Below are 24,098 nucleotides of genomic sequence, written 5' to 3' on the forward strand. Positions count from 1 at the left end.
CCACTTTGAGGCTATAATGCAGCATTGATAAATATGAAACAAAAAATTAAGATAACTGATATCAGGACTTTATTAGGCTTTTCACTGGATACAAAGAAACAGAAACTTTTTTTTACATTAAGAACACAACCTTATCAAAAAAATTCACATTTGCTAAACAGAACTGTAGGCATGTTTTTTTTGTTTGTTTGTTTGTTTGTTTTAACGCCACGTTTATTAAAGTATCAATGACCAGATCCTAAAAAGAGAAGGCACAGATCTGTCTCCTTCTGGTGAATTTCTGGTGTCTCATGGAGGAAATGTCACCAGCTAGGCAAATTCCCATCCTTTAGACATGAAGCGAATCAACACAGGGGCCATGAGATGGAAATGATAACGTTAAGGGATTTGGGTCTTCTTATCACTTACACAAATTTCAAGAGAGGATGTAGCTACCAACATGTTTTGAAAGTCCATCCACATTCAGACTCTGCCAGGGGTTCACTGTTGGATACAACAGTATTTGAAAACTCTGTTTTAGGAATTTTGACATGGTTCTATTCTTTGCAGATTCTTCTGGAAACTGGACTTTGATCTCACTGTTCTTACTCTGGGACGTCTTGGATTTCCAACTTGGCAAAAAAAGTGCTGGTTGTTTTCATCTGTTTTGGTGAGTCTGTTTCTGTCAGGTGCTAGCTTAATTGGGAGGAACTACATCCTATCTCCCACCTGCTGCCCAGCCTCCACTCAGTCTCCTGAGTAAGTACAACTGAGCTGTATTTATATCTCAAACTCTTCTCTCTTCCTCCAGCAGGCAGTCAAGAGAGTCCCTTTTTATGTCAAATTTTCTACAATTCCAGAGATGACTGGTTCTAATCTGATAAAACTAATTTGTGGGGAGGTGTTGATGAGAAGAGTAATGGATTAGTTACCTCTCTGGGAGAAAAAGATAATATATTTTTAAGGAGGTCCTGGTGTGAGTTAAAACATGGGACTACTTACCAGGACCTTTTATAATGTGTGGGTGTGTTTCTGGTTTTCCCAACTATTTTGAAATGTTACCTAAGGGATTTATGGCGGGGAGAAAGACTCTAGACCTTACAATAGGCCAGTGAATGTGGCATTAATCTTATACAGTTTCTTGCCTGATTATCTGGGCTATGTTTGACTTGGCCTTCATAATGCATTTGTGGGAGTTGACATGAATCCTCCTGCAGATCCTTAAATCAGTGATTCATTTTCTATTACTAAACTACACGTAGGCAGAGAGCAAAACTTTAAGAGCGTTGTATCCTGCTTTATGCTAAGGGAACCATATTGGTGCCACCTAATGTTGATGGGTCTTGAGTGACTCTCACAGAGCCAAGACAGTTCATCGTACTTGAGAAGATCCAGTTTTTTAGCAGTAATGGTTTGGAGAAACAATTTTGTATGGAAAACTTTTCCTTACAAGCAAAATGGGTTCCATGTTCAGAAGAACAACTTTAGAAGTGCACTGGTTCTCTTGTTGATGAAAATCAATCTGAATTTAATTTCTTTGCATGTTGATGACGTTAATAAAGTTAATTGATGTTTGGAACTTAAAGAGCAGTAGATGTTCCACACACTGGACTATTTCCTTGTGGGAACTCAAAGAAAGATGAAAGCAAGCACATTCTTCATGTGATTTTTTTAAAAGGCCATTTTAAACAAAAACATAATTTCTTTTTAAATTTAAATCTCTAATTGCAACAATAACAAAAATGCCAATGAATTAAGGCTGGTCATAATGTGCCCTTTTTCTTTAGGATGTTTGATTTTGTATAATATACAGTATACTCACACACACATACCACATACAAGCACGTACTTCTGAATCATACAAGTGCACATTTAGAACTAATACCTACAAAAAAAGTGTCACAAATGAAATACAAATTGCACAATTTTCAACAGACTCAATCAACATGTTTTACAAAGTCTGCAGAACATTTTATCGTCATTAGGAAAAGAAACAATTTAGAGCATTATTTAAAAATGTATGTAACACAGGAGCCACCAGTAAGTTATGGCAAGTACAGCATTTACACCATTGTGTCACTGAAATCTAGCTGAAAAGACTAAAGTGCTGTAAAACAAATTACTTTTAAAAACCTTGTGTAGCATATCCTGAGGGATACTAGCATTATTTTCTATTAGCAATTCAAAACACGAACACTCTACCTATGGAGCTTTCATTTAGATGAGCAACCAAAGGTTAGAAATTGTGTCATTGGATCATTAAAATAGTAGAACTGAAAAACTCACAAAAACAGACATTTCCTGAGACTTCCAACTTTCCAGTCTGGAATCTGAACAGGGGAGATCCTGAATGGGTAACCTTGGCTAAGACATGTCAGAACCTCAAAGAACTTAATGTTAAGCCAAGCTATGGTGTTTGATTGTTTGTGATTTCTATTTAAGTCTGTCTTTGATTCTCCAGCTTGAAGTATAATCGACAACGCAGACTATTACTGCCAGGCATTTCTTATTCATGACAGTCTCATTTTTTCATTGGTTTTCTACTGGTTTTTCGCATCTTAAATATTTAAATATTTGAATTATATCTGTGCCTACTTACATAGGAGATATTGATGTTAAGAGTTAAAATGGCAATAGAATAAGGTCGAGTAATTTGAGTGGAGTTTCAGCTTGAATAATGTGTGAGTGAGATGTGCATGTCATGTGTGTGTGTTTACATGTGTGTACACACTCAGGTGTGTGTGTACATACCAAACCCTTTATGCCTAATACATTCACTATTAGATGGCGCTCCATGAAAACTGAGTTTTCCCAGTATGGCTGAAAGTGAATATTGAGGTCATCATATAAAATATCCTAAGGCTTCTAAAATATGCCTCCTCATTCTCTGCATTCAAATGATTGTGTAGTAATAAGGGAGACATACAGGATAACGGCAGGAGTATTCACCATATTGGTCCTTCAAAATTACAGACAGGAAAGCAAAGACAGATGATACTCTTGGCATATTTTCCCTCATCTCATCCACCCACTCCTTTGATTTCCTGCTGTAGATTGGGTAAAGGTTGGATTGCGTTTCTGTTTTTTTGCCTTACAGGACTTGTGATGGAAAAGTCTGAAGAAATAAGTAAAACAAAAGTGCACCAACATGTATCTCCTACCACTGGGCCGGGCAAGGGGCGGGAGCGATCTATTTGTAGCCCTTGTGCTCTAACTCTCTGGAAATACAATGCCCAGCTAAGACAGAGAAGCTTAGGCTGAGGGTAAGCTCTGATTGCATACCACTTGTCCTCACCCTCATCTCTCTATTTAAGACCCACAGCCTGCTCCCTAAGAGTGTTACAGGGCAGAGCCAATGGACAGAGACAGCCATAGGCATCTTCTTTACATTTCCCTTTCAAAGGAATCTCTCTTAGTGAACTCTTCCTCTAGCTGGAGGACCCATGGTTTATGTGGCCATCCCTCCTTTAGAAATTAAGGCAAGTCCATTTATTTCCAGTGCCTGCTACATAGGTACTGCATATCCACATGGAAACCAAACATTGGCTTGGAAGTATCTTTTGTCAAACAAGGTCTCTATGTGTATATCATTAATAGCAATTAAAAGCTTTCTCCAATTGAGAAACTGCACAGTTAGGCTAAATGCTTCAGCATGTTTGTTTTTTCCAGCACCCAAATGACAAATATGATGAAGCTAATTCTAAGCAAACATTATAAGAAAGCATCTAAGTTCAAGAAAATACAACATAGTTACCTCTGTATTTTATTCATTTTTCATCAATATGTTGAAAGATTTGTTTACTCATGTATTTATAAGTTAAATCCTGTGTCATTGCAAGTGTGCTTGGCTAAAATCCTCCTGAGGGATGAATAATGAATAGTCAGGAAAAAACTTGCCCAAGAAAGTAACTTTACAGGACATACATTTAATAATCTATATAGTTCTTTAAAAAGGATTCATATTCAATTGCACATAAAGAGCAGGTGAAAGAGAACGGTGACAAAACTGCAAGGGGAGGGAAAGCAGAAAGAAAACCATATCTGTATGTAATTAAGTCTTGATAGCATATTTTTACAAAAATATTTAAATATGATCAGCTACTCTACTTTCAAAGATCTCATCAACTCTTTTTCATACATTGTGAAGTATTTTGGTCTTCAGTTATTTAGTACTATCAACATTTTCATTTGAAAAGAAGACTTGTCACTGTGTCTGTCCCTGACTATGGACATTTGTGTGTATTTGTGTATCTGCCTGAACAGGAGCAGGTGTATATTGGTATAATGTGTCTGAAGAGACAGATACACACAATTGGAATGTAGAACATATCTGCATGCTACTGGATCACCACACATACCTACAGCCTTTTCATAAACGTTCTCTTTAGTGTAAATAATTTCTCTTCCTTCCCCAGAGTTGCTAATAAATACTATATTCTGATAATGAGTATTTATAATCTTGTAATCAACTCTTGATTATTTACAATTTGGACATATATAACCATAGAATCACATCCTTCACCTAGGACTAAGAGAATAAATCGTATGTGGTATATTTAAATTAATTAAAAGCTGAAAGCATGCTTTTGTTTTTCTATGGCCCCACTTTACATGGATTGTGTTTTCTCAGGAAACTACTGAGATGTGATTATTTTAAACTTGAAATGGGGAGTTCCTGCTGTGGCACAGTGGGTTAAAGGATCTGGCATTGCTACAGTTGTGGTTTAGCTTGCAGCTATGGCTCAGATTCAATCTCTGGCCGGGAACTTCCATATTCCATGGATGTGGCCATAAAAAAATTAAAAATACCCATGAAGATAAAATAATACATAATTGTAAGAATATCAGCAACAATAGATTTTTATAAATGACACACGGTATTCCTGTGAGGCATATAGGTAAGAGTAATCATGCTCTTTTAAGATTTTTTAAAAATGTGAAACAGAACAAAGACACCAAGGGGGAAGCAATGCCCAAAATTGCTTTACCATTTTTCTTCCTCATACATCTGAATTATCAATGGTGGATGGCAGACACCTTTTCCGTGAAACTTTGACCTCTGCCTCAAACTTGACCCCGGAGTAGGAAGGAACCAAAAGTTTGGTCAGTGCCAATTTTTAATAGGTCTGCCCAGATCACATGTATTTAAGATTCTCCTAAGGATGTTTCATGCATCCTTGAGAATTCATGGACATGACTTCAAAAACATTACCCTAATTCCTTCTGCCACCCTTCCTTTTTCTTCAGCATCAAGTAAATCAAGTCAAAGTTTCTCAAAATACGTTCCTAAAAATCTGTGATTTAGAATCACGTATTTGCAAATCTCAATTTGGTAGGAAAGTTTGTGCAAACTTTCACTTTATCCCCTTCTTCCTTGTTTTCCAGTCAAGAAAATTGTTAGAAGAACTTTTGTAAGAGTTCAGAGTTTTCTGATTTTTAACACTCTTGCCATAATTTGTCATTTACTGGGCATTTGTGGGACAATGTATTTAAGAGATTTCTAAATTAAAATGACATCCATCTCCTTCCCTATCCCCATTTTTCACTATGGAGTTGGCACTAATAGTTCTTCCACAAAAGTTTTTACTCTATATTTATAGCTGCCTTAAGTAGAAATACTGTGAAACACTATTGTTTTCTATATATAACACAAAATTATGGATTATGGCCTCCACTATTACTGATGCAGAGAAGCTGATTTAATGCATGTTGTCCATGTCCAAAGGTAGCAAGATTGCAGACTACAGAATATTTTACCTAGTCCCACAAAACAAGTAAATTTCAGTACAACAATGTAATATACGTTATGTTGGGCATTCAATTATTTTAAGTCCCACAATAGCATCTGATTCAAAAGAGCGAGCAAGAGAGGGAGCAGAAAGTTTCATTTAGAGGATACAGTGTAGGAGCGCTAGGTTGAAATCAGAAACACAAGGAGGTAAACACTCATAAGTTACAAAGACTAATTCTGTAAAACAAAATTGGCTAGTCTTTCTTTTAAATCCCTAACACTAGAAGTAGGTTTTGCTCATCAAATGGGAAATGAAATATTTATAGTAAGGAAGAATATGATAATAATCACTGAAGAAATGTTTTCTCCCCTTTCCCACCCACTTTCAGCCCTTATTCCCTCAGAGACTCAGTGGAATAGGAAAATCAGTGTTTATAGATAATATGCCTAATACAGTGAGTCTTCTCTATCTTATTCAAGGACACTCCAAATGGTACTATCAAGTGTTGGCTTCCCCTTCATCAAATTCATAGTTGAGCTTTATGACAGTGCTGATGAAATCACCAAGTTCTACAAAATCGGCAGTGACAATATTGATGCCACTTTCTCCTGGCTTCTGCGTGCGGACCCACTGCATCATGGCAGGAAGAGCCCTGAAAAGGGAAAGAAAAAGGAGAAGTCACAGAAGGAAAGATTATTGTTCAAGCTCACAATTCCTAGAATTCCCTTTAGTTTTCTAACTTATTAACATAAATTCCCCAATTACAGATACAGAATGGAGATAAAGGCAGAATAGTAAATTCTTAATATCTGAAGAAACTCTGCAGGAGAAATACAGCTGTCTCTCAAATTCACAAGGGATTGGTTCCGGGAATCCCCACAGATACCAAAATCCCTGGATTGCTCAAGGCTCTTATACAAAATGGAGTAGTAACATCAGCCCTTCTCATCCTCACTTTCCACATCTGTGATTTCAACCAACTCAGGATCAATGTGCAGTATGGAACATGAGGATATGGAGCTATGACTACCATCACTATACTGGTCCATATAGGACTCCATCTTGGGGATCTCAGGTATGAGAATTTATAGTGAAACTTCTCCACTAAGAAAACTCCTGCCATGGCCCTAAAGGGGCAGCATGCCTAAATTTGGTAAAAGAAAGAGAAGAGTAATAAAAGATAAAGTTAGACCCACAGACTTTGAAAAATTTATGGTTACCAAAGGGGACAGGTGGCGAGGGGTGGGGTGAGAGGTGGACTGGGGGTTTGGGATGGAAATGTTCTAAAATTAGGTTGTGATGATGTTGTACAACTGTAAGTATAATTTTAAAAACTGAATAAAATAAAAGAAGGAGAAAGATAAAGTTAGGGGAAGAATGAAGAGAAGAGGGTAGCTCCTATAGGGCACTGTAGGCTATTATGGGGTTCTGAGGTTTGCTCTGAGTGAAATAGGGAATCTTTGGAAGACCTTCAGCAGAAGAGTGTTGTGATCTGGCTTAATTATAAACAATGATTCATTACCATGAGAGCATAGTGGAGAGTCTCCTAGCCTAGTCTACAAAGTCAGGGAAAACTTTTCAGAAAAGCACTCTCTAAATGTTGAGGGATTAAGATTTAGCTGGGTAAAGGTGGGATTTGGGGTGGAGGATGATGCAGTGCATTTTCAGACAGAGTAAACAGCATTTCCTCATTCACTGACAGAAGTACAGCATGTGCTTAGGAACAGGGCATGTAGACAGATCCAGGAGATGTTGGTAAAGATGCAATATCCTACAACAGCACATTGGAGAGAAACCGCTAAGACTTCAGGGTGCAGGGAGGGAGGCTGTCATGAGAAAGGGATACCTGAACTGCCGTCTGAGCGATGATAGTGCAATAACAAAGAAAAACGAGGAAGTACATGTGGACACTAAATTCCTGGATGAGATGGAGAGGAGGGGGAGAGGAGGAAGAGAGAACGATGAAATTAAGAATCTCAAAGAAGGAAGTCTTAAAAACGTTGGAGAAATAAGGAGTTCTTGTTGTGGCTCACTGCTTAGTGAACCTGACTGGCATCCATGGGGATGAGGGTTCGATCCCTGGCCTTGCTCAGTGGGTTGAGGATCCAGCATTGCTGTGAGCTGTTGTGTAGGTCGCAGACGTGGCTTGGATCACGTGTTGCTACGGCTATGGTGTAGGCTGGCAGCTGCAGCTCCGATTTGATCCCTAGCCTGGGAATTTCCATATGCTGCAGGTGCAGCGCTGAAAAGACAAAGACCAAAAAAAAAAAAAATGTTGGAGAAATAAGAAAGAACCAGATAACAGAGGGCTTTCAGAAATGTAGACCGATTGAAAGCTGTTAACCAGGAAAAGAATATGCTTAGATTTGTGATTCAGAGAGAATGGTTTGCCTTCAGTGTGAAGGCAATGAATGAATGAATGAATGGGAGCATCAGCTCTGACAATTAGAGAGCTGGGGAAGGAATCTAGAGCAGAGAGAGTGATAGCCTGCATTGCAGTGTAACTATTACATAGCAGCAATTGTTATATTTGAAAAGAATGAGGACACAGAACTACAGCATTGGATTGGTGTGGGATTGGATGTAAATGAAGAGAGAGAAAGAGGCCATGAATGATGTCTAGATTTCTGCTAGTATTCTGGCAGGTGAGTATCATCCAGTAATCCTGGAAAGATGGGACTGAAGGCTTTCTAGTGGATGTGCTAAGTTTAGTATGAGACATGCTGATTTTGAGGTGACTTTGGAACACATGAGCTGAGATCTCAATTGGTACTTAAGTACAGCTCTGGTATTTGGGACATAGAGCTGGTCAAGTGCCATCATATAGAAAGAATAATTAAAGCTATGAAAGTGGATAACATTACCTGGGAAGACTGTATAGAGAGGGGTGAGAAGAGAAAATTTGAATATCAGAAACATTAAAAGAATGGGTACAAATGTTGATTCAATCAAGTAGGATGAAAATCAGGAGCATTATAGTGTCATGAAAAAGAAGATGAAAGAAAACCAGGCTCCTTTGGCTTGTGAGGCTGAAGCATGGAATGTAATATATTCCCCTTTTCCACATCTCAGAAAGCATATATAGATGGGACTGGTTTGATCCATCCGGGCAAAACTGAATCAACTGTCTTGGACCACATTAATCCATGGGTAGTACCTTAAAAATTCTCATCCATATTTTTTAGCAAATATATTTGTTTGTTAGTATATATAGAGAGAGGAGAACCCAAGCACTTTTACAATAGCATAACATGGCTCGAAAAGGCCCAAGGCCAGAGAATAGACTGGAGAAAATTTGTTCTTCACAGCAACAGTTTCAGAAGAGAATTTTATCTTGAAAATCTGGGTCTCTAGAGCACAGACTCAGGTGTATTCAGTTCATTAGAAAGACAGATGCTGTGGCAATGTGTGTGCAGCCACGCAGGTTTGAATTCCACTTTCTCCTCTAGACCTGCTGGAGCAGATGATGTATCTCTGTTGTGAATGCAGTAGCACCTTGGCATTTTAGAAAAGGCAGATACTCTTTGGAAAAAGTATCAGAACTGGTGCACTTCCTGGGAAAAATGGTTGTTTGGCAGACATACTCATCTTTAGAGGTGGAGAAGAGTGATGCTGAGGCCAGGGCTGATTCTGTATTAACTTTACTACGTAGCTGGTTTACCAGATCCCTAGGGTACATGATTATGGGAGGTTCCTGAGTAACCAAGTTCCCATCTTAGAATCATGATCATCACAGAAACAGCAACTCAGATGCTCTTTACTACTCTAAGATTGAAATTCCTGAGGCTGAATTTAGAATAGCTAATTCTTATCCTCTTAGAGAGATGCTAGAATATGAGTGCTCTTCTTTGTTTCTTTATAAACTAGATTGCTTTGAGGATTGATGAAATCTCGTTATAGAATAGCTTGTAGTCCTCAGGTGAAATATGAGTTTTACATTTAAAATGTCATTTCCCTGAGTCACGGCAATATTTCTATTTTTCTGTTCAGATACACTTTTCTAAAGTCTATATGACACCAAAGACAAAACACGCGATAATGCCAAGTTGAATCTCAAATACTCAGACAGACTTAAGTAGAATTATGTCAAACAAAAAGATTCAGGATACTGGATTAAAACTAGCAAATGCCACTGAAGCTACAGTAATTATTTAGAGTGGCCTTTTTAAAACTTTTTTCATTATTTCCCCCATATGGAGCCTCTTAAAATATTTTTCCTAGTCACTCTCCTCCTGCATAAAAAGTTAATACTACAGACAGAGTGTGTATCTATTTATATACTATTTGTATATACCTGTGCTTTTTATGTCAAAAGAGTAAATTTTTTATTTGCTCTCCCAGGAATCAATTTCTGTATTTGTAATTAGAGTAAATTGAAAAGTCTATTCTGATGGTAATAAAATATTGTTTCCATGTAACAAATTATATAAGATAAACTGGTTAATCTTTAATTTTTAAAAATCACACATTCATTCATTAAACAAAGATATCTTGCACCATGTAGAAGACAGCATTCTAGATGAAGCTCTCTAGAACCATTTTGGGGTTCAGACCTTCCTTAACTCTCTCAGAGAAATGTTGCTACAGCCTTGCCCCTGACTCTCTTTTGGTGCCTTTTCTACACTATAGTCACAACAATCTTTCTCTCAGCTAAGTTCATCCTTCTCCATGAACAACCATAAAGTCCTTTCTCACCTACAAGATACACCTAGTTCTTGAGTCCTTCTAGACCTCTCTCTACCATCCACCACACCCACCTCTCTTCAGCCTCATCTGTTGCCACTTCCTACATCATTCTCTGATAATACTGAAATGCTTGTGTTTCCTCCCAAACACACCTGTAGTTTCATGGCTCAGACTGGCGTTTTTGTTTTTGTTTTGTTTCTTCTTTTTAGGGCTGCAAGTGTGGCACATGGGAGTTCCCAGGCTGGGGGCAGCTGCCGGTCTATGCCACTGTCATAGCAATGTGGGATTAGAACCATGCCTGCGACCTACCTATACCATGGCTCATGGCAACGCCAGACCCTTAACCCAATGAACAAGGCCAGGGATCAAACCTGCATCCTCATGGATGCTAGCTGGGTTCATAACCCACTGAGCCACAATGGGAATCCCAGTTTTGTTTATTTTTTATAGGATGTCTCTCTCTATGAAATACCCTTCCTTCTTCTAGTACCCTTCTTAGTCTAATTTCTGCTTGCCCTTCAAGACTGGGCCCAGGCATTGTCTCAGTCCCTCCTGTCCAAATCTGAGGCAAGAGCTCTTTTCTTGATGCTTTACACTCCTTCAGCACAGTTCTATCACTGTACGTTGCACATGGCATTCAGGTTATACATTTCCATGCCTAGTTCTATCAGTACCTGTGCACTTCTCAAAAAACAAAAATTATATCATAGTTTTCAATAGATCCTCTGTACCTGCCACAATATCTAGAACCCCAAAGGAAAACAGCACATCTATTTAACTCAAATGTTGAACTATAAATCCTGGTTGCAGCTGTCCCAAAGCTCAACAAGCAAAATGAGTATGAACCAATCATGACAATACAATATGGCATAACAGGCATGAGCATAGGATCCTGGGGGAGCATGTAGGTAAACTCATTTATTTCCTTGGCAGAAATTCTGAGGAAATTTAAGGAACACATCCCAAAACAGGTGACATTTGTGCTTGACCATTACTCTTTAGATAAAGAAGGAAGGCATTTCAAGAGAAGTTAACAGCACATCCAATAGAATTTGCACTGTATAATAGATCTCCAGAACTTACTTATCTTGTATAACAGTTAATCGTCACCTTCCCATTTATCCCTTTCCCCAGACCCTGATAAACATCATTCTATTCTCTCTTTCTGTGAATTTGAATATTTTCAATTCCGCATGTAAGTGAGATCACGTATTTATTTTTCTCTGTGTCTGGCTTATTTCACTTAACATAATGTCCTCCTAACAAAATGTATTGTATACCGAGATGCACTAAGAGGGTAGATCCTATGTTAAATGCTCTTACCACACACACATAAAAATAATGAAACTGATAACAGGGCAGGAGGAAAATTTCGGAGGTGATGGCTAGGTTTATATCCTTGAGAATGATGGTTTCATGTGTATATATTTACCTCCAAACTCACTGGGTTGTATATATTAAACATGTATACTTTAAATGTCAATCAGACCTCAATAAAGTTTTTTTTAAGCATATGTGCTTGAAAGAGATATTTTGATTAGGAAAGAGAAGGTGACCAGAGAGTGGCTGCCATGGAGGTGTGGGGACACTCAGGGGACTGACTGGAATAAAGGAGGAACAGGAAAGTGCTTGGCTGGATTGTTAAGGAACTCCTTTGACAACTGTGAAGGCTGAGCTTCCCTTTATATGTACTTAAAGGTTTGCCCTTGATTTTGTTCAAATAGGAGTTCATTGATTTTACCATACAAAGAAGAATCTAATATTAATTCCATACAAAGTCTACCATCTAATGACACTGAAACTTGTATTCTTTTTACATATAAGTAAAGAGTTTAAGAAGTACCCTTTGAAGTTCCCGTTGTGGCTCAGTGGTAACGAACTCAACTAGTATCCATGAGGATGCAGGTTTGATCCCTGGCCTCACTCAGTGGGTTAAGTATCCAGGATTGCTGTGAGCTATGGTATAGGTTGCAGACATATGTGGCTTGGATCCCGTGTTGCTGTGGCTGTGGCATAGGCTGGCAGCTGCAGCTCTGATTCAACCCTTAGCCTGGGAACTTCCATATGCCATGGGTGTGTCCCTAAAAAGCAAAAACAAACAAAAAAAAGAAGTTCCATTTGAAGTTCTCAGATTGCTGCTAGATTCTAAGAAACCCTCTTGTTCATCCATTCATTGATTTATTCATATCAGCTCCACCTTTATAAGCAAAAAGTTACTAGCAGAAATTTGATAACTTTCACTAATGTTATGAAGGAAAATATTTCTTGGTGAAGTTATGTAATCTGAAGAGATGACTAAATTCTCTTTGAATTTGTATGTTAATACTTTAGTATCTATTTATGGAATGGTCTTCTTTGTTCTCCTACAGACACAGACTTTGAACAAGTTATGGTTACCAAAAGGGACAGGTGGGGGAGAGATGGACTGGGGGTTTGGGATTGGCACATGCACGCTGAGCTTTATGGAATGATTGGTCAATGGAGACCTGCTGTAGAGTAGACAACTCTACTCAGTATTCTGTGATAACCTATGTGGGAAAAGAATCTGAAAGAAAATGGATGTGTGTACATGTATAACTGAGTCACTTCATTGTGTAGCAGAAATCATCACATCGTAAATCAACTACACTTCAATACAACTTTAAAGAGTGAAAAAAAATGTATATGAACAGTCTTCAGAGTTTTGTGCAGGACTCTCTCCCAGGTTTTAATCTTCAGGTTGGGGTGGATAAAATTCTCCATTTCTTCTTCAAGAAAAAATGAAAAAAAAAGAGAAAGATATGACTGTACAGATACTGCAATGCTGTCTTATAAATGCCCCTCTTTTTCTTAATTCTTCATTTTCATTAGATGCTGCATTTATAGTGTGGATTTAGACTGTTTATTCACAAAATCTCACTGATTACCAGGAGAATCATTTCAAGATAAATAAAAAGTTAAATAAAATCATAGGACTAGCGTCAAGTCTGGAGCCAGACTTTCTGCTAAACTCTCAGCATTGGCATTTATTATGAACAAGTTATTTAACATTCTAAGCCTCAGTTTCACGATTTATTAAATGGGCATAAGGAGTTCCCGTCGTGGCTCAGTGGTTAACGAATCCGACTAGGAACCATGAGGTTGCAGGTTGCATCCCTGGCCTTGCTCAGTGGGTTAAGGATCTGGCCTTGCCATGGGCTGTGGTGTAGGTCGCAGACGCAGCTCGGATCCCGCATTGCTGTGGCTCTGGCGTAGGCCAGCGGCTACAGCTACAATTAGAGCCCTAGCCTGGAACCTCCATATGCTGCAGGAGCAGACCTAGAAAAGGCAAAAAGACCCCCCCCAAAAAAAATTAAATTAAATGGGCATAATAATGAGGATAAAAGTAGTTAGTGCATGTTAAGTGCTTAGATGAATGCCTAGCTCTGTGTAAATGGTGATATACCAATTTTCACTGAGGAACAGCCCATGCAAAGCCCTGCTCCAAAGTCTCAAAGAAAGAAGGAAGCAGGGAATTCTGAGAACATCACCCAGCTATGGTGTAAAAATAAGCCTGTGGGATTTCTTTCCAAATTTCACAAATTCCAAGCAATGGCAGAAAGCAGATGGGGGAAATGTTCTGGTGTATAACGGCAAAACTGGCGACGAGGCTTGAGGGAAGCATCCTTGGAAGGGCTTTCTTTTGGGGAACATGGTTGTGGGAAACATCCAAGTATGCTTTTCCCATAAGATTCTAACTTGTTAGCAAAAGTGCAGGTCCAGAACCAAAATTTGGTACATGAACCCTCAAAGCCCTTCCTCTTGAATATGCAGCTCTCCTGAAGAAAAGCATCTTCAAATAGATTGCAGGCTTCTTAGAAGAAAAACAGGCAAGTCCACATGAATCAGAAAACCTTCCTCTACGGAAGCAATGGGAGGGGAGTGATATGGGATGCTTAGGTCTTCTGATGCACTGGCTTGAAAACTGATTTTGCAAAGATTTAAAGGAAAAGGTTTAGGAATTGGAAGTATTGAATTCAGTAACCTTCAGTGTGCTGACCTTGACTTATAATTCATGTCAATATCCTATTCAGAATGTTTAAATCACATCTCACCACTTTTAATGCAAAGATAAAAGTTCTTAGCAACCCTGAACAATGGTCACCAACTGTTCCTCTAGTTCCATTTCTGGTCAGTCTCCCCATCATGGAATTCTGGCCACATTCTCAGTATTGCTCACCTTGACCAGCCTAATTTTCCTCAGGGAACTTTATAAATGCTGTTTGGCTGTTGTTTGTTTGCTTTTTTGCCTTTTTTTTTTTTTTTTTTTAAGCCAAGAATACCTTAACTTCCTTGACCTTTCATTTGACCAACTCACTCACTTCTCTTTCAGGTGACAGTTTAAGTGTCACTTCTTCAAAACATTAGTCAGAATTGTAATTATATTTATGTGTTTGATCAATACCTGTTTCCCCAACTAGACAGCAATTGCTTGAGGACAAAGACTCTCTGTTTTCTCACTGTTGTAGCCTCAGTGCTCAGCATAGCACCTGGCATAGAGTAAGTACTCAATAAATATGTATTGAGGGAGTTTCTGCTGTGGCTCAGCAGTAATGAATCCAGCTAGTATCCATGAGGATGTGGCCTTGCTCAGTAGGTTAACTATCCAGCGTTGCTGTGAGCTATGGTATAGGCTGTGTTGCTGTGGCCGTGGCTGTGGCAGCTGCAGCTCTGATTTGACCCCTTGCCTGGGATCTTCCATGTGCCCACATGTGACCCTAATAAGCAAAAAAAAAAAAAAAAAAAAAGTATTGTATAGACAGGATTTATTTTTAGAAAAATGTTTGATTTTTTAGAATAAATGTATGCAGTATCATAATTCATGAAAATATTGTTCTGTTTTCCTTGACATGGCTATTGGCACAGATTTAGAATTGATTGCAATTTTGCTGAACAAAAGTATCTTTAAAATTATTTTGAAGGATTTTAACTTTTCTGTATTTGGCAGGTATTACTTGTAAATTTCTGGTCAATTTACAAAGCAACTTTTCTCTGTGATCTGTGTTAATAATAATGTCGGTAGTAATCATCATCTTTCTGAGAGTAAAGTTTATTAGAATTACCCTTAGTCAGATTTCTTTATTTACTAGCAATTTATTATTAAATTATCAATTATAATTATTTAATTAGATTCAATTTATTAGGAATCTGTGTCAAATTTATATGCGTATGTGCATGTGTATACATAATACTTATAGAACAAATGCATTTTATATATTCTACTTCTCTAAATTCACTAAATTCACTATTTTGCAGTCATGAATGAATGCTTGTGGATAATAAAACACTTGCATCTTCCAGTGAATTTTATTTGAATGTATTTAATTTTATAATGAATGTTTCCTTTGTTGAATGAAACGGAATCTCTAAATTCAATTCATTAATTTCTCCAGAACTCTCTGATACCCTTGAGAATAAAGATTACAATGAAAATGTCAGAGCTCTGTTACTGCCTGTCCCAAACCCAGCATCTCCTGAGAAATGGAGGCTTTGCTGATCTACAAAATTTAAAATAATGATCACAGGTCTTTCTTCCTCTGGGCAACCAAGTCACCCAGGACCAACTTATTAAGTCTGACATATTTTAAAATATGATTTCCTGTCAATCTGGCCATTTCTGAAAGCTTAAAAATTTCACTTGAAAATTTAAGGACAACAAAGATGAAACAAAAAGAAACTCTTGCCCCAAAGGTTGACATTTTGCACACTGAACCATACAGTGAGAAAAGGCAGGGCCTTTGCATGTGTAGGTTTCTATCCCAGAATGGGCTTCAAAATAACCTCAAGTAGACAAATGGGTGTATCTCAGAGATTGAAACTTGCATAAAGACAAGTCTTATCATTTTTTGCTAAACCTGTTTCTGTTTAGGAAGGAGCATATCTGACTTATGCATGATGAAAATAGCTTATTTGTGGGAAAAAAAAAAAAAACATTTCTTCCCTAAAATTGCACTCAGAGAGAGAATGAAGTCGTATGAATTATCTGCAAAAAAATAACCTAAAAGCAACTCTAGAGATTTTAGAGGATAATATGGGCTTTTCTGAATAAGAGACTAAAGTCCTCTTAAGTCTTCCTATGACCAGCACTATGTACTTTTAGAACTAAATTACTGCAACGATTTAGATGTAAAAGACAAAGTAATGAGAGTTACAACTGAACATATAGTTGATCTGAATTTTTCCCTCCATGACTGTGAGAGGAAGAAATGTCTCACTCCTTGCCTTCCCCAGGTTCTCTGCTCAAAACAAGTTCAAACTCCATTTATGGTTTGGTAAAGACATCTGTTCAACACATATTTATAAAGCGCCTCCTGTGATCTACATATTATTCTTTGTGCAAGGGACATGATGGTGCTCAGAAACAGACCTGCCCCTTGCTCTCCTGATACATACCCTGTAGTAGGGGAGAGAGAGATTAAAAACAAACAACGATCCTGTCCCCCAGAAAAACTATCACCTCAACTGGATTGGTGTTAAGAGAGAAATTTCAGTTCTGGTCCTGACTATAGTAATGTCTTTTATTGTATTTTATAATCTTGCATAAATTATGCTAACTCAGCGAGCCCCAACTTTTCCTAATTGGAAAATTAGGTATGAAAACACTGGGGGTAGACACCCCCACACAAAGTGATGCTATCTATGGAGGACAATTCAAATGTTAGGTCAGGGTTGTTCATAACAACTTGGCCACAGCAATGGGTACTGGCTTGCCCTGGGGGCTGCAGGATAAGGGCACAAGAACTGCTGTCGCACTAGAAATATTGGGGCCCAGGGACTGACCAACCACCACATTCACCCTAACTATCCTAAGTGCTTTCAGTTTTTTTTTTCTTTTTATGGCTGCACCATGGCATATGGAAGTTTCCAGAGCAGGGGTCAAATCGGAGCTGCAGCTGACGTCTTACACCACAGCCACAGCAACGCCAGATCCAAGCTGCATCTGCAAGCTATGCTGCAGATCATGGCAATGCTGGATCCTTAACCCACTGAACAAGGACAGGGATGGAACCTGCATCTTCACAGACGCTATGTTGGGTTCTTAACCTGCTGAGCCACAACAGGAACTCAGTGCTTTCGGTTTTCAAAGGGACAGATTCCAAGTCCTCAGGAAGACATGGGAATCATCTCACCTCCTTCTGCTGCCTGGAAAGTTCTTAGTTTATTTAGTTTTGTGTTTGTTTAACACAAAGTAATGCAGTCAAATCAAAGCAAAATACTCCATCCGTTTCCTTTGGTGATGGCAACAGTAGCCCTTTGTATTGTGGCATGGAAGAAAACCGTTAAAAATCCATTTTCAGTTAAAATAAGATCATATGAACTGCAAGAAGAATGGTGTTTATAGTTCATAAAATGCGCTGTGTCCTCAGGCACATCATTTGCTGCAGCCCCTGTTTCAGAATAAGCCATAAACCCTGCCAGGAGAATGAACATGAGCACAGTCAGCCCTCGATGGGGGCTTCCTGCTGCCTAGGGACTCTTCTGTCTGCTGATTTTCTAAGGGAGTGAAGAAAGAAAGAAAGCTTCTTAAATTCTAATCAGAGACCCTTCAGCATATTAATAAGATTTAGATTGCTAGGAAGCAGACAAAGGGTTTTCTTTCAGGGTAGAATCTCATATAGGAATACTTCTGTGTGGGATCAAGTGTTCTCACCCCAGTCTTCCTCTGTACAAATAGCCCCTCACTCAGCACAAATGCTCGGGACTTTGGGGACGCAAAGCTCAGAAGCAATTTACTTTCCTCAAAGCGTTCAGTTTCTATCTCCTGGCACCTGCCCATCCTTTCTCCTCTTTGGAAAGCTTTCCATTTGCATATAGCTGCAGCAGAACCTGTGCTGAAAGAATTTTTAACATTTCTGGTTTTGCCTGGAACAAACATGTCAAGGACTATTTAGATTTATCCCTTAAGTCTCAATGGTTCCTTATTTGGGCATCTGGACCTTGGGATAGCAGAGGTAGTAACATCCAAAGCCATGATAGAAATGTCACCTATGAACTGTGGTCAGAAAGGTAACTAAAATGCTGCTCATCTTACCATTGGCAGAATCATTTTATCCCTTCAGATTTCACATTGACTACCTATTGCTTATTGGAAGTGCTAACGGAATTCTGTAGGCCTTTAATTTTAGCACATAGAGATAAGTTATTCCTTACAAAATATACATTTATTAAGAGAAGATGGTCTCTTTGAGGGGATATGGTTATGAGATTCTTTTTTAATGAAAATATAGTTGATGTACAGTATTATATAAGTTACAGGTATAGGTGTACTTTACAGTGATTCCTTATTTTAAAGGTTATGCTCCATTCATAGTTATTATAAAATATTTCTACATTTTCTGTGTTGTACAGTATATCCTTATAGCTTATCTTATATATGTAATTTGTAACTTTTAATCCCTTACCCTATATTTTCCCTCTCCCCACTGTAACCTCTAGTTTGTGCTCTGTACCTGTGAGTCTGCTTCTTTTTTGTTATAGTCACTATTTTGTTGTATTTTTTTAGATACCACATATATGTGAAATTATACAGTATTTGTCTTTCTCTGACTTATTTCACTTAGTATAATACCCTCCAAATCCAACCATGCTGCTGCAAATGGCAAAATTTGTTTTTTTTATGACTGAGTAGTATTCCACTGTATGTATACGTGTGTGTGTGTACATGTAATATATATACCACATACATATTACATTATATATATATTATATATTATCACATATACATTACATATATACCGCATATGTGTATAACACACACACACACATATATATATAATCTTTTTTTTTTTTTTTGTCTTTTTGCTATTTCTTGGGCCGCTCCCGTGGCATATGGAGGTTCCCAGGCTAGGGGTCGAATCGGAGCTGTAGCCACTGGCCTATGCCAGAGCCATAGCAACGTGGGATCTGAGCCGCATCTGCAACCTACACCACAGCTCACGGCAACGCTGGATGGTTAACCCACTGAGCAAGGGCAAGGACCGAACCCGCAACCTCATGGTTCCTAGTCGGATTCGTTAACCACTGCGCCAATGGGAACTCCTATATAATCTTCTTTATCCATTCCTCTGTAGAGATTCTTGATGGTAAAATCCTGGGAACTATTGGTCCCCATAGTGTTCAAATATCCCCTCTTACTTTCAACAAATTTTATTGAGTACCCATCACATAGCAATTGTTGGGATGAATCAGGCATGGTCCTTGACTTAATTATGGGACTAATTCTGAAATTACTTGAACTGCTACAAATAGAAATTGCTTAATTTCTCTGAATAGACTTACATGAAAACATTGAACAGTGATGTCCATGAAGCCTCTGTTGGCCTTTTTCTTGGCACACAATCCAATTCTGAATGGAAATATTCCATGGACTCATAAATTCGTGAGGCTAAATAAAGACTAATCTCTAGGGACTTATAAATTAAGTAAGTATTTATCGAGTTTTAATGGACTGCCTATGATCGATATGGGGCAGTAGAAAGGGCACAGGCTTTAACATGAGACAGTTACTAATTTTAGCTACTAAAAATGTGTGACCTTGCAGAATGTTGCATAACCTCCCTGATATTCATTTTCTTCTTTGTAAAACAGGGGTAATATGGTACATAACTTCCAGGGTTTTTGCAAGAATAAAACAAAACAATACAAGATGGGTAAGTGGTATAACAAAGAGGTTAACAGAGAGCACTTTGAAGCAGACTGAATTCAAATCCTGGCACTTTCATTTATACATATGTAACTTCAGGCAGGTCACCTAAACTTTCTAGCGTCAGTTTTCTCACTGATGAAAATAATAAAAATAAAAATAGCAAATTAATATGGAGATAAAATGGAATAACATGCATAAAAATTTAACATAACACTTAAGAGATTAGAACTCAATAAATGACAGCTCCCACTCCACTCTTAGTGTTAATGCTTAGAGTGCTTAGTACATAGTAGACAGTAAATAAATGTTAGCTACCTTCATTTTTCCCAGTTAGGTCACTTGAAAGCAAGTGATTAAAAAAGTTACCCTATGTATAGATATGTAGTAACTGCTGCAAAGAGATGCCCAGAACCCCTTTCCAGATCCAAGACACTCATCTCAACAAGTTCTAGGAGTATTGCTGGCTGCCAGCTCTCAGCTGAGTTTCTGAGACGTTCCCTCAGCTAAAGAGTTAGTCATACAATTCAAGGTCACATACCCTCTCTGGAGACAAGCTGCGTCCAATGACTGATCTTTGGGAGGGAGTGTATAAAGTCATTTGCCTAAAGGTGGGACAACCTAGAAGGCTCATCCCAGGTCCCGAGATTCTGTAGGAATGGCTAAAACCTTTACTGTGACTGCATCACAGCCTGACTCCTCCCTCCTACTCAATCCTGTTTCCCTTCACTTGCCCATAGGCATGGATCCAAGGGAGATCTGGAATAAAACTGCACATAAATCTCAGAGTCTTCCAGTTTATTTCTTAGGAAACCTAACCTACAAGTCTCCAATTTAGATGGCAAGGAATTCTGTGACTTTCACCTATGTAGGAATCAGGGGTCACCTTTGATAACTCAGGGTAGGTCTAAGGCTGTAGTGTGAGAGTGTTTTTGGAGGAGGGTGGGAAAGGACCGACTGAGGAAAAACTTCCTTTATGCTCAGTGCCCTGCACTTAATAGAGTCGTGTGGGTACCTCTACTTCCTTTGGTAAAGCAGAAAGGTCACCAAGTCTAAACCACTTAGAAAGAGTGGCCACATAGTCTTACATCAGTCCTCTGTTAGGGTTTCCCTCTGGATACCATTATATTATGAATAATGTTATCAGAAACTCAGAGAATCTAAACCTACTTCTAAGGTAAACAGTTCTCACAGTCACTCTAATGGGAGACCTTCCAGTCCAAATTGCCCAGGAGAAGATGGGGAGGCATGGTATTTATTATACCATCACAGTACTTATGCCTTTTGTGCACAGTACTTTGTGCAACCCCATGTCCCTGACATGTTCTTTCAAAAATAAATGTGGTTATAGGATCTGAATCAGATGTTAATTTTTCTTTAAAAAAAGGTCAAATTCAGAGATTTCCCATTCCTTAGAGAAAATGCTAACAGGCAGAATGAACACAAACAGAATTTAATTTGATCATAATATCCCAGGTGCTAATGCGTCTGTGTGCCTATGGGCCCATGTAATCATGCATAATTATCAGGGGGTGATTTCTTTGGCCTTTTCCCCTTTAATCAGTGACAACAGCAGGTGTGAAGGGTAGAGGAATATGTCATTTGTTCTGCTAGAGAAGAAGATTCATTATGCTGTTAATTCTATAATTTTTTCTCCTGACAGCAGTCTTATAAAGTTAGAATCTTTCAATAGTACCAAAAGAGTGCAAAATTTTAAGTAAATTAGTCTGAGAGGAGTGTTTTCCATCATGTTAACTGCTGGTTATATTTTTAAGAAATTGTGTTACCTGACACTTTTAAATATCCCAGATTAGCATCCTTTGACAATGTGGAAAATTCCTAGGAACTTAAAAACATAAAGTGAACATTGCCAAACAATACAGGTGCCATATATATGTCTTATTTGGTAATGCATCCTCCCTCTTCCTTGTGTATTTCCTTCTTCCCACTTTTAGAAAAGCACCAGAGGAAATCAGGTTTGAAAATTTCCTTAAGATGTTTATAATCAGTGACCGCATTATAAAAATGTTACCTAAACAGAGTTCCATGGGACAATGCTTCATGAGATATTGAAAGATATTCTTAAAACAAATAAATACTCCTCTCTTTGAATAAATCTGGGTGATATTGAAGCCTCTTTTATGTTTGCAATACACATAACAGCCTATTACATGTATTGTCATATTAAAGACATTGAGATATTTTTGAAATAAGAATTTACTCCTCTCTTCTCTAACTGGTGTTTTCCAAACTTATTTGACCCAAGAATGGTCTCAAAACTACTAACATGCAGGAATGACACAAATACAACTTTTTAATTTCTTCTTATAAGCCACCCTCAGATATCTAATGGATCTAATGATCTAAAAAACCACTGTTCTGGAATTATTGTAGGAAAGCATCCTTTTCAAAGACTCGACTCTGCCACATGTTTCAGGGACTTGAAATTCTCACAGCCTCCTGAGCCAGACCCTCCCATCTTTAGATTGTTCCCACTAATAGCAGGTTCTTAAGTTCACCCAGAACAAGTTTATTTCTCTTCAACAGGATATTCCTCTAAATATTTGAAAATAACTGGGATTCTTCTACCCAACCATCTGTATCTGCCCTTCTCCATCTCAAACATCCAATTTTTCTTTCCTTAGATGACTCTGTTTGAAATATTCTTATTGTTCTTGACACTCCCTTATGAACACCCACTTTATCTATACTCCCTCCAAGAGAGGTATCTTTGGAAAACCATACAATTTCTAACTTGGTTATAAAGAATACCAGAGTATCTCCACCCTCCTTCTGAGTGCTATTGTTGTCTTATTATGGCCAGAGATTATTTTGACTACTTCTGTATTAATGTTTCCCAGTCATTCCCTCATCATTTTTTTCCTAGAATAATTTTTTTTTCTTTGGGACCATCCCTTTGGCATGTGGAAGTTCCCAGGCTAGGGGTCAAATTGGAATAACAGTCACCAGCCTACACCACAGCCATAGCAATGTGGGATCCCAGCTGCATCTGCGACCTACACCATAGCTCACGGCAATGCTGGATCCTTAACCCACTGAGCAAGGCCAGTGATGGAACCCACATCCTCATGGATACTAGTTGGATTTGTTTCCACTGTGCCACAATAGCAGTTCCCCTGGAATTCTTTAACAGCATCTTCTGAAGGAAGTAGAAAAACATTACATTGTGCTAGCAGAGGAGAAGCAGCTCTACTTCTAGAAGAGTCAACACTAGCTGGTTACCTTTTACATTCTTCCTCCTCTTGAGTTCAGGGACTCTCCTCTCTGCCACCAAAAAGATATCAAACATGCAGGAGGTGAGGTCCTACCAGAAATCTAAGAAAAGCCTTCAAGAGTGGTCTGAAACTGGATAGTTGCTGGAGACTAAGGAATGGCAGCAGATGAGAAATATGGACGTTTGGATCCTCTAGGAAATAGCCCCAGCTGACAGTGGCAATGGTGTTGTCAAGGGATGTTAGACATCCAGGTCCATCTCCTCTGGTTTGCTTTAGAATAAAGATGTCAACAAATATAGAGAAAAATTATAAGTAAATGTTTTTTAAAAATTGGAATCATATATACATGTGAATAGTTGGCATGAAAATTATCTGCCAACCTGATTGAGTCTGCACTTAGTGCATATAGAAGCAGCGTTTGGCAAAGTGACACGATGACAATAATGCTGCCCTTCCTCAGGGCTGGTGCTCACTGTAGTTTGAATCAAGTCATTAATTAACTAACTTGATTCTAAGAGTCATAAAGTATAGAATGTGCTATATGAAGGAGGAACGTTATTAGCAACTGTGTCTGGTTATGTTTTAGGGCAGCATTTGAAAACGTGGTCCTAAAAAAACACAATTGCTATCTTTTTTCTTAATTAAACTCTTCCTGGAGTTCCCGTCGTGGCGCAGTGGTTAACGAATCCGACTAGGAACCATGAGGTTGCGGGTTCGATCCCTGCCCTTGCTCAGTGGGTCAATGTTCCGGCGTTGCCGTGAGCTGTGGTGTAGGTCGCAGACGCGGCTCGGATCCTGCGTTGC

At 38.5% G+C, this 24,098-nt stretch overlaps 1 protein-coding gene across 3 annotated transcripts in view; it reads right to left on the reverse strand.

Annotated features, from left to right (window-relative positions):
* Positions 1 to 24,098, reverse strand: part of PLCXD3 (phosphatidylinositol specific phospholipase C X domain containing 3) — a 203,781-nt gene that overhangs the window by 30,973 nt on the left and 148,710 nt on the right. Inside the window, exon 3 of one of the 3 annotated variants that reach the window (XM_003133914.5) lies at positions 47 to 6,363. The exons of the other annotated variants lie outside the window; for them this stretch is intronic. Within the exon in view, the coding sequence (XP_003133962.2) occupies positions 6,210 to 6,363 (154 nt within the window). The 3' untranslated portion in view covers positions 47 to 6,209. Of the gene's footprint in view, positions 1 to 46; positions 6,364 to 24,098 lie in introns of those variants that run through there. 3 annotated transcript variants of the gene reach the window in all.

This window comes from Sus scrofa, chromosome 16 (genome assembly GCF_000003025.6).
Source record: "Sus scrofa isolate TJ Tabasco breed Duroc chromosome 16, Sscrofa11.1, whole genome shotgun sequence".
Lineage (NCBI taxonomy): Eukaryota > Metazoa > Chordata > Mammalia > Artiodactyla > Suidae > Sus > Sus scrofa.